The sequence below is a fragment of the Stigmatopora nigra genome, chromosome 17, assembly GCF_051989575.1.
Source record: "Stigmatopora nigra isolate UIUO_SnigA chromosome 17, RoL_Snig_1.1, whole genome shotgun sequence".
In the NCBI taxonomy this organism is placed as follows: Eukaryota; Metazoa; Chordata; class Actinopteri; order Syngnathiformes; family Syngnathidae; genus Stigmatopora; species Stigmatopora nigra.
The window spans coordinates 1,048,490-1,070,362 of NC_135524.1; the positions used below are offsets into that span (position 1 = coordinate 1,048,490).

At 34.9% G+C, this 21,873-nt stretch overlaps 3 protein-coding genes and 2 long non-coding RNA genes across 6 annotated transcripts in view; 2 read left to right on the plus strand and 3 right to left on the minus strand.

Annotated features, from left to right (window-relative positions):
- Nucleotides 1-367, plus strand: part of exd3 (exonuclease 3'-5' domain containing 3) — a 34,262-nt gene extending 33,895 nt beyond the window's left edge. Inside the window, exon 22 of the mRNA XM_077738181.1 lies at nt 256-367. Within this exon, the coding sequence (XP_077594307.1) occupies nt 256-288 (33 nt within the window). The 3' untranslated portion in view covers nt 289-367. The remainder of the gene's footprint in view (nt 1-255) is intronic.
- Nucleotides 368-958: 591 nt separating this feature from the next.
- Nucleotides 959-6,718, plus strand: LOC144210941 (uncharacterized). Its single transcript, XR_013329489.1, has 4 exons — nt 959-2,365; nt 3,973-4,072; nt 4,142-4,231; nt 5,716-6,718. It is a non-coding gene; the product is annotated as an uncharacterized LOC144210941 (long non-coding RNA).
- LOC144210940 (uncharacterized) lies at nt 3,942-5,479 on the minus strand. Its single transcript, XR_013329488.1, has 2 exons — nt 4,138-5,479; nt 3,942-4,058 (listed from the first exon to the last, which is right to left on the minus strand). It is a non-coding gene; the product is annotated as an uncharacterized LOC144210940 (long non-coding RNA).
- On the minus strand, nt 5,487-17,516 carry LOC144210939 (uncharacterized). 2 transcript variants are annotated; one of them, XM_077737915.1, is made up of 6 exons: nt 16,998-17,516; nt 14,962-15,041; nt 12,760-12,833; nt 12,597-12,683; nt 5,862-5,980; nt 5,487-5,794 (listed from the first exon to the last, which is right to left on the minus strand). In XM_077737915.1, the coding sequence occupies exons 3-6, from the start codon at nt 12,822-12,824 to the stop codon at nt 5,679-5,681; spliced, it is 387 nt and encodes a 128-aa protein (XP_077594041.1). In that variant the 5' UTR covers nt 12,825-12,833; nt 14,962-15,041; nt 16,998-17,516; the 3' UTR covers nt 5,487-5,678. The 2 variants fall into 2 exon arrangements, with proteins under 2 accessions (XP_077594041.1, XP_077594040.1); XM_077737914.1 differs by having other exon boundaries at nt 5,487-5,980.
- A 688-nt stretch (nt 17,517-18,204) lies between these two features.
- Nucleotides 18,205-21,626, minus strand: ambp (alpha-1-microglobulin/bikunin precursor). Its single transcript, XM_077738099.1, has 10 exons — nt 21,438-21,626; nt 20,523-20,668; nt 20,352-20,422; nt 20,152-20,268; nt 19,969-20,070; nt 19,845-19,894; nt 19,686-19,776; nt 18,627-18,794; nt 18,391-18,558; nt 18,205-18,329 (listed from the first exon to the last, which is right to left on the minus strand). Exons 1-10 carry the CDS (start codon nt 21,552-21,554, stop codon nt 18,304-18,306), a joined length of 1,056 nt encoding a protein of 351 aa, XP_077594225.1. The 5' UTR covers nt 21,555-21,626; the 3' UTR covers nt 18,205-18,303.
- Between the last annotated feature and the right edge of the window lie 247 nt (nt 21,627-21,873).

A 21,873-nucleotide genomic window follows, 5' to 3' on the forward strand; every position in this document is an offset into this window, starting at 1 on the left:
TTTCCACAGGTTTGAAGAGGACTGGAAATTTGGTAAAAATCCTCATTAATTCATGTTTTTGTCGAGGGGTCTTTATCTTATTGTGTAAAATTGGTTAATGTGTTATCATTATTCATGTTTGAATTCTTTAAAAAGACGTAGTATTGTAAGACTTTTTTATTTAAAAAACAAGTACGTATTCCCTAGTTGTCCTTAGGTATGAATGATCAGTTGTTTGTCTCATTGTCCCATTTGATTGTTTGGCCATCATTTCAGAATGTCTCCTGCCTGCTGCTCATCGTTGGCTGAGAGAGGCTCCAGCACCCCCTGCAACCTTTGGCAGAACGCAAATGAAGGGAGACGACAATGTATAGTAAGGCTTTTTATTTATACAAAATGACATAGTATAGTAAGGCTTTTTATTTGTACAAAATGACATAGTATAGTAAGGCTTTTTCTCTTAAAAAAACGACATAGTATAGTAAGGCTTTTTTTTCAAAAAAACCGACATAGTATAGTAAGGCTTTTTTCTTCAAAAAACGACATAGTATAGTAAGGCTTTTTTCTTCCAAAAAACGACATAGTATAGTAAGGCTTTTTTTCTTCAAATAAACGACATAGTATAGTAAGGCTTTTTTATTCAAAAAAACGACATAGTATAGTAAGGCTTTTTTCTTCGAAAAAACGACATGCTATAGTAAGGCTTTTTTCTTCAAAAAACGACATAGTATAGTAAGGCTTTTTTCTTCAAAAAAACGACATAGTATAGTAAGGCTTTTTAATTCAAAAAACGACATAGTATAGTAAGGCTTTTTTCTTCAAAAAAACGACATAGTATAGTAAGGCTTTTTTATTCAAAAAAACGACATAGTATAGTAAGGCTTTTTTCTTCAAAAAAACGACATAGTATAGTAAGGCTTTTTAATTCAAAAAGCGACATAGTATAGTAAGGCTTTTTTCTTCAGTTTTTGTAGTAAAGAAAAGGATAAATTTAACTTCCAAATTGTTAAGTATAGAAGTCACTGTGGTCTAGTGGCAAAGATACTGCTCAGAACTTGAGATGGTGATGTTCAATCCAGGCGTGGGTTCGAATCCCCTCTTTGCAATTTTCAAATTCTTTGTTGTAGTAATGAAAAGGATAAATATAACTTCCAAATTGTAAAGTTTAGAAGTCACTGTGGTCTATTGGCAAAGATACTGCTCAGAACTTCAGATGCTGATTCCCTCTCCTGACTACCGTTCGGGCAGGCAGGGTTCAAATCCCACCTACCGAATTTTTTCCTTTAGTTGTTTCTATATATTTGTAGTCAAGACTTTCTAATAATGACAAAGTTCTGTATGTCTACTTCATGGCGTAGAGGTTTGTTCACCTAACTGTGATATGGGTAGTTGGTGGTTCAATTCCCAGTTGGGAATCATTTTTCCCTTTAATAGAAACAACTGTGTGTAGTCAAGACTTTCTAACGATATTGTCAAGTGTGGTGACTTCGTGGTGTAGTGGTTGGCTCTCCTGACTACCGTTCGTGCAGCCAGGGTTCGAATCCCGGCTGTTAAACATTTTCCCATTTTTGTTTCTATATATTTGTAGTAAAGACTTTCCAATGATGGCATAATTCTGTATGTCTACTTCATGGTGTAGAGGTTTGTTCACCTGACTGTGATATGGTTAGTTGGTGGTTCAAATCCCAGTTGGAAATCATTTTTCCCTTAAATAGAAGCAACTGTGTGTAGTCAAGACTTTTCAATATTGACAGGGTTCAGTATGTCTACTTCATGGTGTAGAGGTTTGTTCACCTGACTGTGATATGGACTGCTGGGGGTTCAAATCCCAGTTTGGAATCATTTTTCCCTTAAATAGAAACAACTGTGTGTAGTCAAGACTTTCTATTAATGACAAAGTAACGTGTGGTGGCTTCATGGCATAGAGGTTCCCTCTCTTGACTGCCATGCAGGTAGCTTGGGTTCAACTCCAATTGTTGTTTGACTGATCATTATATTAAGTAGTTCAGTATATATATTTTTTATTTCAAATAATGTCGTTTGATTTGATATAAAGGCGTAGGATCCCATAAGACTAGGCTTTCATGTCAAACTATGAAATTAAAAAAAAAAGATCGAGAGCGTCCCCGGAATTGACGTCACATTGGTGAGCCGGAAGTGAAGCAGACCGGAAGAGTCAGCGAAACAAAAAAGTTTTCGTACCCTGTATGCTTTGTTTTGTTTGTAAACATCTTTTCAGCTTTTTAAAAGCATGATCTAAACTTCCTCATTTGGGCAAGCTTCAACCAAAACATTTTTGTTAAAGGACATGAACACAAGTTCACCAAGAAGTTGTTGTTTTTGACGATGGCTGATTTTTGTGTACTCGACGCATACCGCCGACAAGGTAAGAAATGCTCCCGTTTTCTACATTACAGGCTTCTCTAAAGATATATAGTTCCACTTTCCGTCATAATATCTCCAAATCGAATTGCGTTTAGTGTTTTTTTAATCGTTTCAAAGATCGCACAAAGAAAGGCAGGCTCAATGATGACTTTTCCAATTCAATCCAGTTTCTTAAAAAACGACATAGTACAGTAAGGCTTGTATTTCTTAAGAAAAAACAACTTAGTTTAGTAAGGCATTTTTCCCTTAAAAAACGACATAGTATAGTAAGGCATTTTTCCCTTAAAAAACGACATAGTATAGTAAGGCATTTTTCCCTTAAAGAACGACATAGTATAGTAAGGCATTTTTCCCTTAAAGAACGACATAGTATAGTAAGGCTTTTATTGCCAAAAACGACATAGTAAGTAAGGCTTTTTATTCGGACAAAACGGCATAGTATAGTAAGGCTTTTTATCGCGAAAAACGACATAGTATAGTAAGGCTTTTTTCTTCAAAAAAAAACGACATAGTATAGTAAGGCTTTTTTCTTAAAAAAAACAACATAGTATAGTAAGGCTTTTTTCTTTTAAAAATGACAGAATAGTAAGGCTTTTTTCTTTAAAAAACGACATAGTATAGTCAGGCTTTTTATCGCCAAAAACGACATAGTATAGTAAGGCTTTTTTCTTCAAAAAATGACATAGTATAGTAAGGCTTTTTTCTTTAAAAAAAAACGACATAGTATAGTTAGGCTTTTTTCTTTAAAAAAATGACATAGTATAGTAAGGCATTTTTCTTTAAAAAATGACATAGTATAGTGAGGCTTTTTATCGCCAAAAACGACATAGTATAGTAAGGCTTTTTTTTTCGCCAAAAACGACATAGTATAGTAAGGCTTTTTTATCGCCAAAAACGACATAGTATAGTAAGGCCTTTTATCGCCAAAAACGACATGGTATAGTAAGGCCTTTTATCGCCAAAAACGACATAGTATAGTAAGGCTTTTTTCTTCAAAAAAACGACATAGTATAGTAAGGCTTTTTTCTTCAAAAAAACGACATAGTATAGTAAGGCTTTTTATCGCCAAAAACGACATAGTATAGTTAGGCTTTTTTTCTTCAAAAAAACGACATAGTATAGTAAGGCTTTTTATCGCCAAAAACGACATAGTATAGTAAGGCTTTTTTTTCTTCAAAAAAACGACATTGTATAGTAAGGCTTTTTATCGCCAAAAACGACATAGTATAGTAAGGCTTTTTATCGCTAAAAACGACATAGTATAGTAATGCTTTTTATTTGTCAAAAACGACTTAGTATAATAAGGCTTTTTCTCTTCAAAAACGACATAGTATAGTAAGGCTTTTTATCGCCAAAAACGACATAGTATAGTAAGGCTTTTTTATTGCCAAAAACGACATAGTATAGTAATGCTTTTTATTCGTCAAAAACGACATAGTATAGTAAGGCTTTTTTCTTTTTAAAAATCGACTTAGTATAGTAATGCGTGTGCATAGATAGCCACATCCCCTTTCAAAAAAAGTTTTTAGAATGAAAAATACTTATTCTAAATCAGAGTCACACAATAGAACAAAAGATACTTTGCTGATATTTTTTTATTTTTTTCAGATGAAGGACATAGGCAAAAAATGGATGACTTGTGGGATGGACACTCTGCCAGCCAAAAGGTTTCCCAACCTGTGGAGCGAGGACACCTGAAAACAAAAAAGTAAGTTGACATAAGTAGACATACATGTTGCTGTGCAGATAATATTTTTTCTTTTCTTGTTTTACTTAGACTCATCTGTGGATGGCGCTGATGGAAGATGTCCATTTCACCAGGTGGCCGACTTAGTGGAGCACCAACCTACCATCCAAATGGTCACAGGTAGGATTACAACTTCTCACTTTTCAGGTCAACCAAAAACCCGAGTGGGCTGGACCATACTCTTTTTGGGAGGAGGTGGCTTAAACACTTAGTCAAATTTCCACAGCGCCCTGTAAAACAAAATACTTGGACACTCACACTTAATACTTTATTTTTTTTTTTTTTGTGGGTGTGGCTTAAACACTTAGTCAAAATTTTCAATCGACCTCTAAAAGAAAATACTTGGGCGCGCGAAGTAAGTGGGAGGGTGGGATGGTTCACATAGTACAAAGGTTGAGTATATGCCTACCGCCCAGATGGACGCTGGTTCGCTTCCCGGAGCAGGCACTCAGAAATGAATTCTTGGTGACTCTCCCCGCCTTCGGCGGGGAGAGCCACCTGCGACGTCAGTTCCTTTACCTTTTGCTGAAAAATACTCTAAAAAATTTTTTTTTTTTAAAAGAATACACCAAAGACACATAAAAAGTTTTATTGAACATGACCATACTCTATATAGGTGACTTAAACACTTAGTCAAATTTCAAGAGCGCCCTCTGAAGGAAAAGAGTTGGTGGCTTGAAGTTTAATGGGATGATTGGAGTGCCCTTTAGCGCAAAGGTTGAGTATGCGCCTACCGCCTGAGTGGACGCTGGTTCGCTTCCCGCAGAAGGCACTCAGTTGAATTCTTCTGAAAAATACTTTAAAAAATACAATTTTACATTTAATCATTACATCAAAGACTCTGGTTATTAGTTAAGATTTCAAATAAGCCACCCAAATAGTTCTATTGGACATAACCATGCCAAGTAGGGCAATGGCTTGCACACTTAGTCAAATTTCAAGAGCGCCCTCTGAAGGAAAAGAGTTGGTGGCTTGAAGTTTAGTGGAATCATTGGAGTGCCCTTTAGCACAAAGGTTGCGTATACGCCTACCGCCTGAGTGGACGCTGGTTCGCTTCCCGCAGGAGGCACTCAGATGAATTCTTCTGAAAAATACTTTAAAAAATAAAATTTTACATTTAATCATTACATCAAAGACTCTGGTTATTAGTTAGGATTTCAAATAAGCCACCCAAATAGTTCTATTGGACATAACCATGCCAAGTAGGGCAATGGCTTGCACACTTAGTCAAATTACACAAACACCCTCTTAAAGAAAATACTTAGCCACTTCAGCGGGGAAAGTTACCTGCAACATTAGACAAATTACCTTTTACTAATAAAACACTTTAAACATACATTTAAAACCAACTTACACAAAAAATTGGCCTGCAAACCACCCAAACACTTATACTGCTCTGAAATGCATTTCGTCGCATGGTGACTTTGTTCTGCCAGTCGCCCTCGTCCACATCCTGGTCTGCCGGATGACGGTGACACGGTTCGAACCCACGGATGTCTCATTTTTCTTCTCCTATCCTCTCCCACGTTGTCCAATGCATTTTTCATGAAACATAGCCAATTATTTCTCAACACTGCCCAACATTTCTTTTTATTTTTTTACAGTGGCGACACGGTTTCGAACCTGGCATGACGAAGGCGGGGGCGACGTTCATCTGTCCCAACTTCTCCTGCGGCCTGTCGACTGGACGCCATGAATGACATGAAGGTCACGTGACCAAAGTTATGATGTTGACGACCTTTGGACTTACGGATCTGAGGATTTGCCATCCGGCAAAGTCCTCCGTCTACACCTGCGTGAACTGTCCGCTCACTGGGGCGCCGGAGACTCCTGGACGAACGCGCAATCCGGAGGGGTGCCGCTACGAGTCTGTTAACAAACAAGACAATGTGTAAACTTGTGGGGTCCATTTCCTACATGCTGTAACATACATTCAACAAATATCTTGTACGAACATGAGCCTTGTGAGCCAATATTCCTTATGTATGCAGTAAAGTCAAATTTGACAATTTTAGTTCCAATGCCTCACAATGCATTTTTTGTATTTTTAAAGAAAATAGCCTTACTATACTATGTCGTTTTTGGCGATAAAAAGCCTTACTATACTATGTCGTTTTTTGAAGAAAAAAGCCTTACTATACTATGTCGTTTTTTGAAGAAAAAAGCCTTACTATACTATGTCGTTTTTTGAAGAAAAAAAGCCTTACTATACTATGTCGTTTTTTGAAGAAAAAAAGCCTTACTATACTATGTCGTTTTTTGAAGAAAAAAGCCTTACTATACTATGTCGTTTTTTGAAGAAAAAAGCCTTACTATACTATGTCGTTTTTTTGAAGAAAAAAGCCTTACTATACTATGTCGTTTTTTTGAAGAAAAAAGCCTTACTATACTATGTCGTTTTTTTGAAGAAAAAAGCCTTACTATACTATGTCGTTTTTTGAAGAAAAAAGCCTTACTATACTATGTCGTTTTTTGAAGAAAAAAGCCTTACTATACTATGTCGTTTTTTTGAATAAAAAAGCCTTACTATACTATGTCGTTTTTTTGAAGAAAAAAGCCTTACTATACTATGTCGTTTTTTTGAATAAAAAAGCCTTACTATACTATGTCGTTTTTATGAAGAAAAAAGCCTTACTATACTATGTCGTTTTTATGAAGAAAAAAGCCTTACTATACTATGTCGTTTTTTTGAAGAAAAAAGCCTTACTATACTATGTCGTTTTTTGAAGAAAAAAGCCTTACTATACTATGTCGTTTTTTGAATAAAAAAGCCTTACTATACTATGTCGTTTTTTGAATAAAAAAGCCTTACTATACTATGTCGTTTTTTTGAATAAAAAAGCCTTACTATACTATGTCGTTTTTTGAATAAAAAAGCCTTACTATACTATGTCGTTTTTTTGAAGAAAAAAGCCTTACTATACTATGTCGTTTTTTTGAAGAAAAAAGCCTTACTATACTATGTCGTTTTTTTGAATAAAAAAGCCTTACTATACTATGTCGTTTTTATGAAGAAAAAAGCCTTACTATACTATGTCGTTTTTTTGAAGAAAAAAGCCTTACTATACTATGTCGTTTTTTGAAGAAAAAAGCCTTACTATACTATGTCGTTTTTTGAAGAAAAAAGCCTTACTATACTATGTCGTTTTTTGAAGAAAAAAGCCTTACTATACTATGTCGTTTTTTGAAGAAAAAAGCCTTACTATACTATGTCGTTTTTTGGAATAAAAAAGCCTTACTATACTATGTCGTTTTTTGGAATAAAAAAGCCTTACTATACTATGTCGTTTTTTGAATAAAAAAGCCTTACTATACTATGTCGTTTTTTGAAGAAAAAAGCCTTACTATACTATGTCGTTTTTTGGAATAAAAAAGCCTTACTATACTATGTCGTTTTTTGAATAAAAAAGCCTTACTATACTATGTCGTTTTTTTGAATAAAAAAGCCTTACTATACTATGTCGTTTTTTTGAATAAAAAAGCCTTACTATACTATGTCGTTTTTTTTAATAAAAAAGCCTTACTATACTATGTCGTTTTTTTGAAGAAAAAAGCCTTACTATACTATGTCGTTTTTTTGAAGAAAAAAGCCTTACTATACTATGTCGTTTTTTTGAAGAAAAAAGCCTTACTATACTATGTCGTTTTTTGAAGAAAAAAGCCTTACTATACTATGTCGTTTTTTGAAGAAAAAAGCCTTACTATACTATGTCGTTTTTTGAATAAAAAAGCCTTACTATACTATGTCGTTTTTTGAATAAAAAAGCCTTACTATACTATGTCGTTTTTATGAAGAAAAAAGCCTTACTATACTATGTCGTTTTTTGGAATAAAAAAGCCTTACTATACTATGTCGTTTTTTGAATAAAAAAGCCTTACTATACTATGTCGTTTTTTTGAATAAAAAAGCCTTACTATACTATGTCGTTTTTTTGAATAAAAAAGCCTTACTATACTATGTCGTTTTTTTGAATAAAAAAGCCTTACTATACTATGTCGTTTTTTTTAATAAAAAAGCCTTACTATACTATGTCGTTTTTTTGAAGAAAAAAGCCTTACTATACTATGTCGTTTTTTTGAAGAAAAAAGCCTTACTATACTATGTCGTTTTTTGAAGAAAAAAGCCTTACTATACTATGTCGTTTTTTGAAGAAAAAAGCCTTACTATACTATGTCGTTTTTTGAATAAAAAAGCCTTACTATACTATGTCGTTTTTTGAATAAAAAAGCCTTACTATACTATGTCGTTTTTTTGAAGAAAAAAGCCTTACTATACTATGTCGTTTTTTTGAATAAAAAAGCCTTACTATACTATGTCGTTTTTTTGAATAAAAAAGCCTTACTATACTATGTCGTTTTTTTTAATAAAAAAGCCTTACTATACCATGTCGTTTTTTTGAAGAAAAAAGCCTTACTATACCATGTCGTTTTTTTGAAGAAAAAAGCCTTACTATACTATGTCGTTTTTTTGAAGAAAAAAGCCTTACTATACTATGTCGTTTTTTGAAGAAAAAAGCCTTACTATACTATGTCGTTTTTTTTAAGAAAAAAGCCTTACTATACTATGTCGTTTTTTGAATAAAAAAGCCTTACTATACTATGTCGTTTTTTGAATAAAAAAGCCTTACTATACTATGTCGTTTTTTTGAAGAAAAAAGCCTTACTATACTATGTCGTTTTTTGAATAAAAAAGCCTTACTATACTATGTCGTTTTTTGAATAAAAAAGCCTTACTATACTATGTCGTTTTTTTGAATAAAAAAGCCTTACTATACTATGTCGTTTTTTGAATAAAAAAGCCTTACTATACTATGTCGTTTTTTTGAAGAAAAAAGCCTTACTATACTATGTCGTTTTTTTGAAGAAAAAAGCCTTACTATACTATGTCGTTTTTTTGAATAAAAAAGCCTTACTATACTATGTCGTTTTTATGAAGAAAAAAGCCTTACTATACTATGTCGTTTTTTTGAAGAAAAAAGCCTTACTATACTATGTCGTTTTTTGAAGAAAAAAGCCTTACTATACTATGTCGTTTTTTGAAGAAAAAAGCCTTACTATACTATGTCGTTTTTTGAAGAAAAAAGCCTTACTATACTATGTCGTTTTTTGAAGAAAAAAGCCTTACTATACTATGTCGTTTTTTGGAATAAAAAAGCCTTACTATACTATGTCGTTTTTTGGAATAAAAAAGCCTTACTATACTATGTCGTTTTTTGAATAAAAAAGCCTTACTATACTATGTCGTTTTTTGAAGAAAAAAGCCTTACTATACTATGTCGTTTTTTGGAATAAAAAAGCCTTACTATACTATGTCGTTTTTTGAATAAAAAAGCCTTACTATACTATGTCGTTTTTTTGAATAAAAAAGCCTTACTATACTATGTCGTTTTTTTGAATAAAAAAGCCTTACTATACTATGTCGTTTTTTTTAATAAAAAAGCCTTACTATACTATGTCGTTTTTTTGAAGAAAAAAGCCTTACTATACTATGTCGTTTTTTTGAAGAAAAAAGCCTTACTATACTATGTCGTTTTTTTGAAGAAAAAAGCCTTACTATACTATGTCGTTTTTTGAAGAAAAAAGCCTTACTATACTATGTCGTTTTTTGAAGAAAAAAGCCTTACTATACTATGTCGTTTTTTGAATAAAAAAGCCTTACTATACTATGTCGTTTTTTGAATAAAAAAGCCTTACTATACTATGTCGTTTTTATGAAGAAAAAAGCCTTACTATACTATGTCGTTTTTTGGAATAAAAAAGCCTTACTATACTATGTCGTTTTTTGAATAAAAAAGCCTTACTATACTATGTCGTTTTTTTGAATAAAAAAGCCTTACTATACTATGTCGTTTTTTTGAATAAAAAAGCCTTACTATACTATGTCGTTTTTTTGAATAAAAAAGCCTTACTATACTATGTCGTTTTTTTTAATAAAAAAGCCTTACTATACTATGTCGTTTTTTTGAAGAAAAAAGCCTTACTATACTATGTCGTTTTTTTGAAGAAAAAAGCCTTACTATACTATGTCGTTTTTTGAAGAAAAAAGCCTTACTATACTATGTCGTTTTTTGAAGAAAAAAGCCTTACTATACTATGTCGTTTTTTGAATAAAAAAGCCTTACTATACTATGTCGTTTTTTGAATAAAAAAGCCTTACTATACTATGTCGTTTTTTTGAAGAAAAAAGCCTTACTATACTATGTCGTTTTTTTGAATAAAAAAGCCTTACTATACTATGTCGTTTTTTTGAATAAAAAAGCCTTACTATACTATGTCGTTTTTTTTAATAAAAAAGCCTTACTATACCATGTCGTTTTTTTGAAGAAAAAAGCCTTACTATACCATGTCGTTTTTTTGAAGAAAAAAGCCTTACTATACTATGTCGTTTTTTTGAAGAAAAAAGCCTTACTATACTATGTCGTTTTTTGAAGAAAAAAGCCTTACTATACTATGTCGTTTTTTTTAAGAAAAAAGCCTTACTATACTATGTCGTTTTTTGAATAAAAAAGCCTTACTATACTATGTCGTTTTTTTGAATAAAAAAGCCTTACTATACTATGTCGTTTTTTTGAAGAAAAAAGCCTTACTATACTATGTCATTTTTTTGAATAAAAAAGCCTTACTATACTATGTCGTTTTTTTGAAGAAAAAAGCCTTACTATACTATGTCGTTTTTTTGAAGAAAAAAGCCTTACTATACTATGTCGTTTTTTGAAGAAAAAAGCCTTACTATACTATGTTGTTTTTTGAAGAAAAAAGCCTTACTATACTATGTTGTTTTTTGAAGAAAAAAGCCTTACTATACTATGTCGTTTTTTTGAAGAAAAAAGCCTTACTATACTATGTCGTTTTTTTGAATAAAAAAGCCTTACTATACTATGTCGTTTTTTTGAATAAAAAAGCCTTACTATACTATGTCGTTTTTTTGAATAAAAAAGCCTTACTATACTATGTCGTTTTTTTGAATAAAAAAGCCTTACTATACTATGTCGTTTTTTTGAATAAAAAAGCCTTACTATACTATGTCGTTTTTTTTAAGAAAAAAGCCTTACTATACTATGTCGTTTTTTGAAGAAAAAAAGCCTTACTATACTATGTCGTTTTTTGAAGAAAAAAGCCTTACTATACTATGTCGTTTTTTTGAAGAAAAAAGCCTTACTATACTATGTCGTTTTTTTGAAGAAAAAAGCCTTACTATACTATGTCGTTTTTTGAATAAAAAAGCCTTACTATACTATGTTGTTTTTTTGAATAAAAAAGCCTTACTATACTATGTCGTTTTTTGAAGAAAAAAAGCCTTACTATACTATGTCGTTTTTTGAAGAAAAAAGCCTTACTATACTATGTCGTTTTTTTGAAGAAAAAAGCCTTACTATACTATGTTGTTTTTTTGAAGAAAAAAGCCTTACTATACTATGTCGTTTTTTTGAATAAAAAAGCCTTACTATACTATGTCGTTTTTGGCAATAAATTGCCTTACTATACTATGTCGTTTTTGGCGATAAAAAGCTTTACTATACCATGTCAATTTTGACGAATAAAAAGCCCTACTATTACTACTAGTTCTATTTCTATCTCACAATATCCATTGAATTTAACTTGGTGCATCACTATGAAAATGCTGATGTTGCACTTTCTCTACACAAATAAAAACAGTCTTCCCGGGGGTGAGACGGGAAATAAAAAAAACAAGATAACGCAAGCGAGGCAAAACAGGTGGCGTTGGCCCATCTCTCCATCGCTCCTTTTTGAACTCCTCTTTCATTCCCTCACTTGATTGGCCGCTCCTCTCCACGGCGCTTGGTGACAAGGCGCTCCATTCACGGCCTCATTCTTACACCCCGTCTCCCCTCCCGGTGCACCCCGACCTCGTCCGTCCCCTCCCCGTCCTCCCCTCTATCGCCATTGTCTCGCTCGTGGGGGCCTGCTTTAGCTGCTATTCACCAGCCAGACGGAGCGCCATTGACTGGACCCCCGCCCGCCCCCCATGGGCCCCCCACCCACTCTGGCACATATGCACACACCAACCTGGCCGGTCCCCACCCTGCAAGCTTGCATCGGGCAGCTGCTATGCTAATAGGGAGGAAGGCCCCGGCTGGAGAGAGGATGAGGAGGGAGTGCAATGTTTTGGGGGGTGGGGGGGTCCTGGAAGGGCAGAATAGCCGGCCTATAGTAAAAAAAAATAGGGGGAGTTGGAATGACCCCACTCCCTCCATCTCCATAGCCATGGCAGAACAGCAGCAGACCTCCTGTTACACAAAAGGAGGACCCCCATACCCCCCTACTACATCCCCCCCCATCATCAACCCTCCTCCTCCCTGGCCTCCTCTGTTTCCCCTCTTTCTCATTCAAATCCGTTTTATACCCCGGTGGTAAAGGCAGCTGTAAGTGCAGTATGTAAAGTAACCCTACTCCTGCCCGGCAGGCCTGGCTATTCACCAATATGTGTGTGGGTGGGTGTGGGTGGGTGTGTGAGTATGTTTACGTTCCCGCATGTGGACGGCCATTCCGGGGCTTTGTCCTGGATGGTAGACTCGTACACACCTGTCCTGGCGTTGGTTTGTGTCCCCCCCTGTGGAGAGAAGGAGGCAATACGTTTGGAGTTGGTTAGGTTTTTTTAAGAGAAATTGTTGCGCCCGCAGAATTACCGTGAGTGAGGTGAGAGGTGACAGATGTCTTCACATAGTGCGGCTCGTGTGTTGGTAGGTTCCATTTGTGGGATCTGTTATCAAAGGGGAAGAAGTAACAGGTGGACAAAATGTTAGAAATGGGGAATAAACTTCTAAATTAAGGCTAAACAGTTGAAAAAAGCTTTATGATACTATGTCGTTTTTAGGGGAAAAAAGCCTTACTATACTATGTCGATTTTTAGGAAAAAATGCCTTACTATACTGTGTTTTTTTAAAGAAAAACAGCCTTACTATACGAAGTCATTTTCTAGGAAAAAGCCTTACTATACTATGTCATTTTTTTAACGTTTTTGTCAAAATGATGGCAACCCAATTCCATGAACCCAAATCTGACTACACACATTGAATTCAACTTGGATGCTGTCACCGTGTGTATTGGCATGTTACGTTGTGTCATCTGTTGGTACATCTCTTTCATTGTGCTTTAAAGGGGGGGGGGGGTCTGGGGAGGGAGGGGGGTTGTATTTTAGAGCAAGGATTTTTTTTTTTTGGCAGGAAAGCATCCCTCTCTCTCTCTACTCTTGTGTTATTTAGCCTGTGTAGTGTGACCCTGTGCCCCATCAGGGGAGCCATGTCCTATTTGACATCTGCCTGTTTGTTAGGCAAGGCAGGCTAGTGGGGGGTTCGCCCATATGGAACCGCAACCCCTCTCGCCCCCGAGCCAAGGCTGACATGCACACATGGGCTTCACATACATTTGCTGCTTGTTCTCTTTGTCTTTGCATCTCATGCCATTCCAGCACATACATCGACTACAAAAAAAACAGGCATGTTGCAGTATACATATTAATGGGAATACAGTAAAGTTTTGGGGTTGTGATACACACATACACACAGGAGACGATATTGTGTATAGGGCATCCTTTTTACTGTGTGTACTACAAGTACACACAGAAGTCAGGATAGGGAGCACTGGTGTCATGACCCTGCCCAGCTGGACTGAGTAGGTATGGGATTTTTAGTGTTGTTTTTGGATTCATAATTGTATATTTTTTTGGCACAGTGTGTTATGTGAGAATAAGTTTAATCAAAGGTAGCTAGGTAAGATGTAAGAGTGAATTTTACAATGTTGATTAAAGATTAAAGGGTATTGTAAGGATCAGGATTACTATTATTAATATTATTACTAGTGTTACTATTTTTAAAATTATTACTACTATTACTACTATTACAACTATTACAACTATTACAACTATTACAACTATTACAACTACTAAAACTTTTACAACTTTTACAACTATTACTACTATTACTACTATTACAATTATTATTTTTATTATTACAATTATTACAATTATTAGTTTTATTATTAAAACTATTATAACTATTATTATTATTATCATTATTATTATGTATTGAAGTGGGTCTCCTATTTAAAAAATGTATTTTTCCAGTTTCTAGTCAGAACGCCATGAGTCTCAAACTTCCTCAAGCCGGATGTGTCCTTGAAGATTTGCAACATTGTCGTTATCTTCTATTTGACGCTTCATAACAAATAGCTTACTGTATGAAATTAATAAAGTAAGGGAAAATCCCATCCCCGTTCAGTTCCGGGACCACCCTCTTGATAGACTAAAAGTACATTTAAATTGTCTGTCTACAGTGCCAAAACAAATATTTAATGATGAATCCAAAAATATGACTAAAAGTACCCTACCTACAGTTCAACAGTGGCTTTAAAATGGAGGATTGTGTGCATGGCTTATAGCACAATGTAGGCTAACGACTTTAAATGGCCCAGCACGATGTTGACAGATCGCGGATGATGATGATGATGCCGCATCCCTGGATTGTGGTCGTCTGGCAACCCGCTTACTACGTATAATGCCCCTTGTCCAAAAAAAAGGGGGCTTACCGTGAATTAGGTTGTTAACACATTGGGACACATCTGTTGCTGCCATTGGGAGCCAAAATGTCTCCGCTTTGTTTTTCCAACCTTGCCATTCATCGGCTTACGTCGGACGCCTCCATTTAGCCGTCATAAAACCTTCCCCGCGTACATATATTAAGTGGCATGGGAATCTTTCGCACTATTTAACGATGGAAATTAAAAAGAAAGATGGGGGAGATTTGTAGTTTGGAGATTTGTAGTTTTTTGGGGTGGTGCTTTAGTAGGAAAGTGGGTTTTGATCAAATAGATAAGAGGAATGTAGTACTTACTGGTATTTATGTTGGTAGTCCTTCATGTATAGGTCTTGGCTTTATGGTTGGTGGTTCTATACCCGGTTTTGGTCCCAAATCTGGATGAAAAATGAAAAAAATGTGGTCAAGAAGGTTATCAAGTCAACAAATAATTCAATTGACTCGTTGGATTGTCCTAAAACAGATGGAATATGAAATATTATAGAAAACGGGCACAAAAACTAGATCAATATTGGAAAAAAGTATTGACTTCAACTATAATATGTTGTTTCTTGGAGGGAAAAAGCCTTATTATACTGTAGTTTTTTAATTAAAAAAGCCTTACTATACTATTTTGTTTTTTTTACGATCACACACAAAAATGTGTTCAAATTTTCCCATTTATTGTCATAAACTTGATGTTATATCCTGACTCGTATCTGTGAAAAACCCGCGTGAAAAAGTACTCTACGTTTACGCCCAAGTACAAATACTGTAAATTTGTACATGTGTGCGTATCAGTGTGTGTGTGTGTGTGTTGATGTACGTGCGCGCATGCATGTGTGTCAGGGAGTAATTACAGAGAATAAAGGCCTACTTATACAGAGTGAAACTGTGCGGTTTGAAGTGAGATGGAAGATGCTTTTCTGTTTGGCTGAGCACACTCAATGGTGCTATTCACTCAGCCCCCTTACAGCCCATTGTCCTGCCTCCAGCACCCCCCAGCCCCAAAGCGCACACACATACGAAGGATGCAGTGATGAAGGAACTCCTGCTGAATGCAATGATGCCATAAAGCGGTGAAAAGGAAAATTAGACGGCCATTTTGAGGGAGGGAAAATAAACATGTCATATTTCACACTTCAAATCATGTCTGATTAGCTATAGGATTCTATTAAAAGTTAGATGAGGTAAGATTAGATAAGGTAAGATATGATAAGGGTGTCAGATTTGCCATTTTATGTGGGTCGGACCATTTTAGATCTAATATCTAGATTTTTTTAATATATGGATTAAATGAACTACATTAAAAACCCTGAATATTCAGTTTTTTATAGATCTAAAACAATAATAATTTTAACTATTTTTTCATATATTTTTAGATTTTACAAAATGATTTTTTAACTAAAAACAGAAAAAAATTGATTAAAAAAGACAATTTTTGATTTAAAAGGGGAAAAAATCAGGAAATGTAATATATATCTATACTCATTTTAAATTGATCCTAAAACAGAAAGTCAGCACTCAATTAACTTTTTCGGACCGCACAAAATGATGCGGCGGGCCAGATTCGGCCCCCGGGCCGCCACTTTGACACCAGTGGTCTATGCTGTATAATATATCATTTGGAAAATGTTGATATTTAGAATTTTGTCTGCCAGATTCATATACATATCCTATAAGATGACCCCTTAAAAGGTCCCTCAATCTGAATAGGCCTTATATTTTAACATCATATTTTAGAGGAATATTTTGAGTACAGGTTTTTGCAGAAAATAGCCAAGAGCGATAAACGCAAAGCTCAGCATGTTTTGGGCCAGAACGTGAGGAGAATACGTACACTGTTGTTGGACAAAGCAAAGAAAGGAGCTTCATTCATGAGCTGCTTCTATTTGTCACCTCGTCCTCGTCTCAAAACATCTTAAAACGGCGCAACTTTTCAAGAAAAAAAACTCATTAAAAGCACTTGTTGCCTCAGACATCATTAAATCCAGTAACCATAAAAAAAAATATTTCTTTCCATAAAAACCTTTCTCATGGAGTCTATTTCATATTTAATCTGAACATTTTTAAATCCTGTAAAACAATGTTTCATTTTTCCAATCAAGAATCTACTTGGAAGGTTCGCAAGGGGTGCTGGAGTTTACCCACCCCTATATTATCATGTTAAACCTACCCATGTAAAAAAACTGTTTGAAAGCTGGTTATCAAAAAAAACGGGTGTACTAAATAGCCAAAACACAATTTGAAAGCACAAAAGGTAGTGTAACATAAATGTTACGCACAGTGTGTTATGCTCAGGCATTGGAAAGTTTCCATGCGACCAATCCAAGCTATCACTTCCTGCCACTCACCGTGGGAACTCACATACAATAAGTTGTCACTCTCTCTCTCTCTCTCTACTCGTCTGTGAACACGGACGGGGCAGGTGATACGGCGGGCCGGTACGGAAGGTCAACCTGGTGATGTCACTTCCTTTTCCTCTCCGGATATTCCCAGCATTCTACTAGCGCAAGCCGGGAACTCTGGGAACTAAGAGCAGGAAACCTGGCTCCTTCACAGAGATTTTTTTTGGAGCGGGGCTGAAAAAAAATAAAAACTTGATTAAAAACAACTCTAAAAATTAATAACAAGCCAAGAAAATCTACTTATGTTGATTTTGTCAGGGAACCATACCCATGACCCTTTACTTATGTTCATTTTGTCAGGGTACCATACCTATAACCCTTTTCTAACACCATATTAATACCAAAAAAATTATTGGTCGACCCTTTAAATAAATTGAAGGCCCAAGTTAACCTGGAGCAAAAACAATGACAACATTAATAAAGGCAAATTAATATTTTGAGTGATAAGAATATAATTTTGGGAATTAACCTATTCTAGTCTCTTATATCTTCATCAGTTATTATTTTTGATGCAATATGTGTGCATATAAATAATGGCTGCACTTTTTGCTATCATACGCATAGCAACCATTTTTTGTCTCTCTTGCGCCCTCTGGTTTGCTTCAACCTTAATTTTTTTTTTACTAGTATTTTCATTTCAAAGTGAATTTAATTTTTGCTAAACTGAAATGACAATTAATGTAGCCATTGGCTATAGTCAGAGATATAGATTGGCTATAAAACATTAGCATAAGTGGCAACTAACCCAAATCTGTGAACAGCTAAATGTTGCCCCCTTGTGGACACTTCTTTGAAATTTAGAGTACTCTGAGAAGTACACACTAACAACAACAACAAGAAGAAAATTGCTTGACTCACCTCCACCTTGAAAAACCTGCTAAATAAATTAAAAAATATATATAAAGTTGATGACTTTTGTTGCAAAAATTCAGGCAAGAAATTTTAAATGAAAAATTAATTCTGTAAAGCATTCATTCATTTTCTGGGCTCCTTATCTTTTGTATAAAACATAAAAAATATACAAAAATTATTTATGTCAAACAAAGTTAGCTGTTTTTTTCCGACTATGTTGACATTATACTACAATATTTAAATATTATACTTTGATTTACTGGCATTTTTTTGTGCAAATAATGTGAAAATAACATTAAAATTGCTGATTTAATGTCTTGATTTATTAGTTGGAAGTTTTTTGTTATCTTTAACAAGTATTTTGGTGAAGACGCATACTTTAGTAGCTTGGAATTTTCCCTCAATCTTCTTTCAGGATTCCGACATCTGTTAAAAAACAACAAAAAATGAAGAATACACACCATATTTATCCCTGGGTGGGACCCACCTTTGAGTCCGCAATACTCTTCACACTCGGCCTTGCTGTAGAACTTGTTGCCATTGGTTTGGCAGAAGTTTTCTTTGTAGGACACACACTCGCCCAAGGTGGCGTCAAAAGACCAGTAGGTGGGCTCCCCGGTACACGCCATGGCGGTCAAGGGTAGGCGACATACGGCTGGAGGGCAGATATTGGCGGACAGTTTATCATTTTTTGGTGATAACGAGGAGGTTATTGGTACGTACCCTCGGTGCGACAGCGCTGGAGACACTCCTTCTCCGTCTTAAAGTTGTTCTTGTTGCCCATGCAACCCCCGTAATGAAATGTCTGGCAAGTCATGGCGCTGGAGTTGTAGAAGAAGCGTTGGAATATGCCAAAACAGGGACCCGCTTCGGCTCCCAGACTGCAAGACTCTAAAAAGGAGAACCAAGACCACCAATAGTCGTTGGGATACATTTTTTTTTTACTGTTAGTTTACTGTTGAAACCAGCTCTCAAAAATATATTCATGAGTTCAATATCTAAGAGAGATGGTTTAATATCTAAGTACTGTCTAATATCTAAGTATTGTCTAATATCTGAGTATTGTTTATCATCTGAGTATTGTTTAATATCTAAGTACTGTCTAATATCGAAGTACTGTCTAATATCTAAGTACTGTCTAATATCGAAGTACTGTTTAATATCTAAGTACTATTCAATATCTAAGTACTATTCAATATCTAAGTACTATTCAATATCTAAGTACTATTCAATATCTAAGTACTATTAAATATCCAAGTACTGTTTAATATCTAAGTACTATTCAATATCTAAGTACTATTCAATATCTAAGTACTATTAAATATCCAAGTACTATTAAATATCTAAGTACTATTAAATATCCAAGTACTGTTTAATATCGAAGTACTGTTTAATATCGAAGTACTGTTTAATATCCAAGTACTGTTCAATATCCAAGTGCTGTTCAATATCCAAGTACTGACAAATATCTAAGTACTGTTTGATATCTAAGTACTGTTGAAACCAGCTCTCAAAATTATATTCACAAGATAGTTTAATATCTAAATATCTACTTTTCAACAGTACTTCGATATTAAACCCTCTCTCATGAATCAACAGTAGATATTTAGATATTAAACTCAATCATGAATACAATTTTGAGCGCTAGTTTCAACAGTACCTAGATATTAAACTCTCTCTTAGATATTAAACTCTCTCTCATGAATATAATTTTGAGAGCTGCTTTCAACAGTAAACTCCCTGTCACCATTTGACCGGCGACCAAAAGTCCGAGCACCGTACCTGATCCGTTAAACACGAGCATGTCATCGCCAGAACCGTCCAATTCCAAGTCTTCCATTGGCATCGCTGGTGCTGCGTTTCTCTTCATCCTCTGTAGCACAAATTTCAATTTTTTACTTATTTTTTAAACAATTATCAACATCAGTCAATGCAAAATACCTCGAAAATACTTGGCAAGTCTTCCACCACCTCTCCAGGAACACAATCCCCTGAAATAATATACCATTTCATTTTTTTTTAAATGTAAATAAAGCTTCCATTGAAATGAAGTGTAGTAGCTCACCTTTGTCTAGTTTAATGATAATATCGTCATTGCTCATGCCTTGCTCAATGGCCAGTCTTTTAAAGTCATCCAGCAGCGTGTCCCTCACGTCCATGGTTCGACCTGTGGGTGGGTGGAGGGTTCAATTTCCTTTACATCCCAAACTAACAAACACTCAAACAAAGTAATATTTCCAAAACTCACTGTATAACTTTATAGAGATGGAACTCTGATCCGGGGATACATTTTTAACCATAATCATGATTGCATATTCCACATAGTTGGTATGCACCACATAAGCGTCCACTTCAGCTCCCAATTCTGAAAAGAACAAAGTGCAATTAATCAAAATATTAATTTTGATGTCATCCTAGGCTCATTTATGAAATAAAAAAATGCAGTACTTGCAAATTGGAAATTTCCTGGTACTTCAGTGAGAGTATATTCTGCAGTTTTCTCTTTACAAATGCCATTCCTGAACAAATACACAAGATATACTTATGTATATCATATCCAGTATTCACTTTAACATGTCTTATAATCTATAATTTATATTTTTTTGACTATATACTGACTTGAGTACTGTTTTGGTCATTTCCAGTTTATCCATCATGGCTCCTCCTCTCTGCAGAACCAGTTTGCCAATGGCCGACTCCTTTTTGTGGTGATCCAAATTTGGAGATATCTTGGCCACAGCAATGTCATGCCACGTCCCCAAAAACTGCAAAAAAATAGGCTTGACATGAGAAAAGTGTCCTTAAAAAAACATAATTGCAGTTTACAATCTAATATGAGTAAAGTATATCTATCTGTGTGCTTAACAGAAAAATCTAGAATAATCTATGTATAATCTAGAAAAAATACACTAATCCCTCATTTTTTGTGGATAATGTGGACCAGATAAGGACACAATAATCAAAAAAACGCAAAGTACTATCTTCACTACCTTGAGATACGATCTTTGTGGGAACCAGCTTGGATGTCAATACACTCGTATCTCAAATCTATGAACTAAATACAAATGAATGTTTAAACCCTCCAAAAAAACACAAAAAACAGAATTTTACAATGAAAAAACATCTCAAAATCAAAATTTGCTCTGAATTTTCCTTCTATCTCAATTTTTTCTCATGTTTGGACACTCGTATGTCAAGGTATGACTGTATTTATATTCACATTGCAGGCTATAATTGACCCATACTCAAAATCTGTTCACACCCACCAAAAAACCACCAAAAAACAGGATATTACAACGAAAAAAACATCTCAAAATGCTCAAAATGACAATTTTTTTGGGGAAAAAGTTGTCTTTTAGATGGTAAATCGGCCCAAAAGTAAATTCTGGCTCTTTTATATCTATCATGAAGATAAACAGTATTTAAAATAACAATAAAAGTAAATAAAAAAAGGACGTCTATAAGAATAATTGTCAAAAAAACAACAACAAATGGATTGGCTCACCCAGAATTGGGCAACCAATGACAACTCACCCTCGTAAGGTCAAAGTTCTCCTGCGTGGGGTAAAGAAATTGTGTCTGGATGGTCCATGGCCAAGCCAAGAGCAGCATAGGAACCAGGAGCGCAAAATTCCGCATCATCTTGGTCATTCCGAGAGATCCACGCTATGAGGGACGATGCCTGGGGAAATCTCAGCATAAAGACCACCGATTCGGTGGCTGGGTGGGTCATTGACCCGGCTCGGGAGAAGACAAACAAGCCGAGAGCAAAGTTCTGCTTCCCGGTCGGTTTCAGGACATCCAAATTCCAAAAAAATTGACTAATGAAAATGGTGATGACTTGAGGGATTAATGATTAAATTGTGTGGGTTTATTTGAGGATTTTATTTGTCAGGGAATAAGACAAATCTTTTAGTTTGGTGTCTTCATGTGTAGGGAATAGAAAAATAAAATAAAATCAGATAAATAT

What these genes read in the sequence shown, in the direction of transcription:
- LOC144210939 (XM_077737914.1), bottom strand. Translation starts at nt 12,824, where the DNA reads ATGGAACCTACCAACACACGAGCCGCACTATGTGAAGACATCTGTCAC. An exon ending in CACCTCTCACCTCACTCACG is followed by an intron (nt 12,684 to 12,759) that starts GTAATTCTGCGG and finishes TTCTCTCCACAG; the next exon opens with GGGGGGACACAAACCAACGC. An exon ending in GGCCGTCCACATGCGGGAAC is followed by an intron (nt 5,981 to 12,596) that starts GTAAACATACTC and finishes GTTTGTTAACAG; the next exon opens with ACTCGTAGCGGCACCCCTCC.
- ambp (XM_077738099.1), bottom strand. Translation starts at nt 21,554, where the DNA reads ATGACCAAGATGATGCGGAATTTTGCGCTCCTGGTTCCTATGCTGCTC. An exon ending in ACTTGCCAAGTATTTTCGAG is followed by an intron (nt 19,777 to 19,844) that starts GTATTTTGCATT and finishes TTTGTGCTACAG; the next exon opens with AGGATGAAGAGAAACGCAGC. An exon ending in GCTCGTGTTTAACGGATCAG is followed by an intron (nt 18,795 to 19,685) that starts GTACGGTGCTCG and finishes TCTCCTTTTTAG; the next exon opens with AGTCTTGCAGTCTGGGAGCC.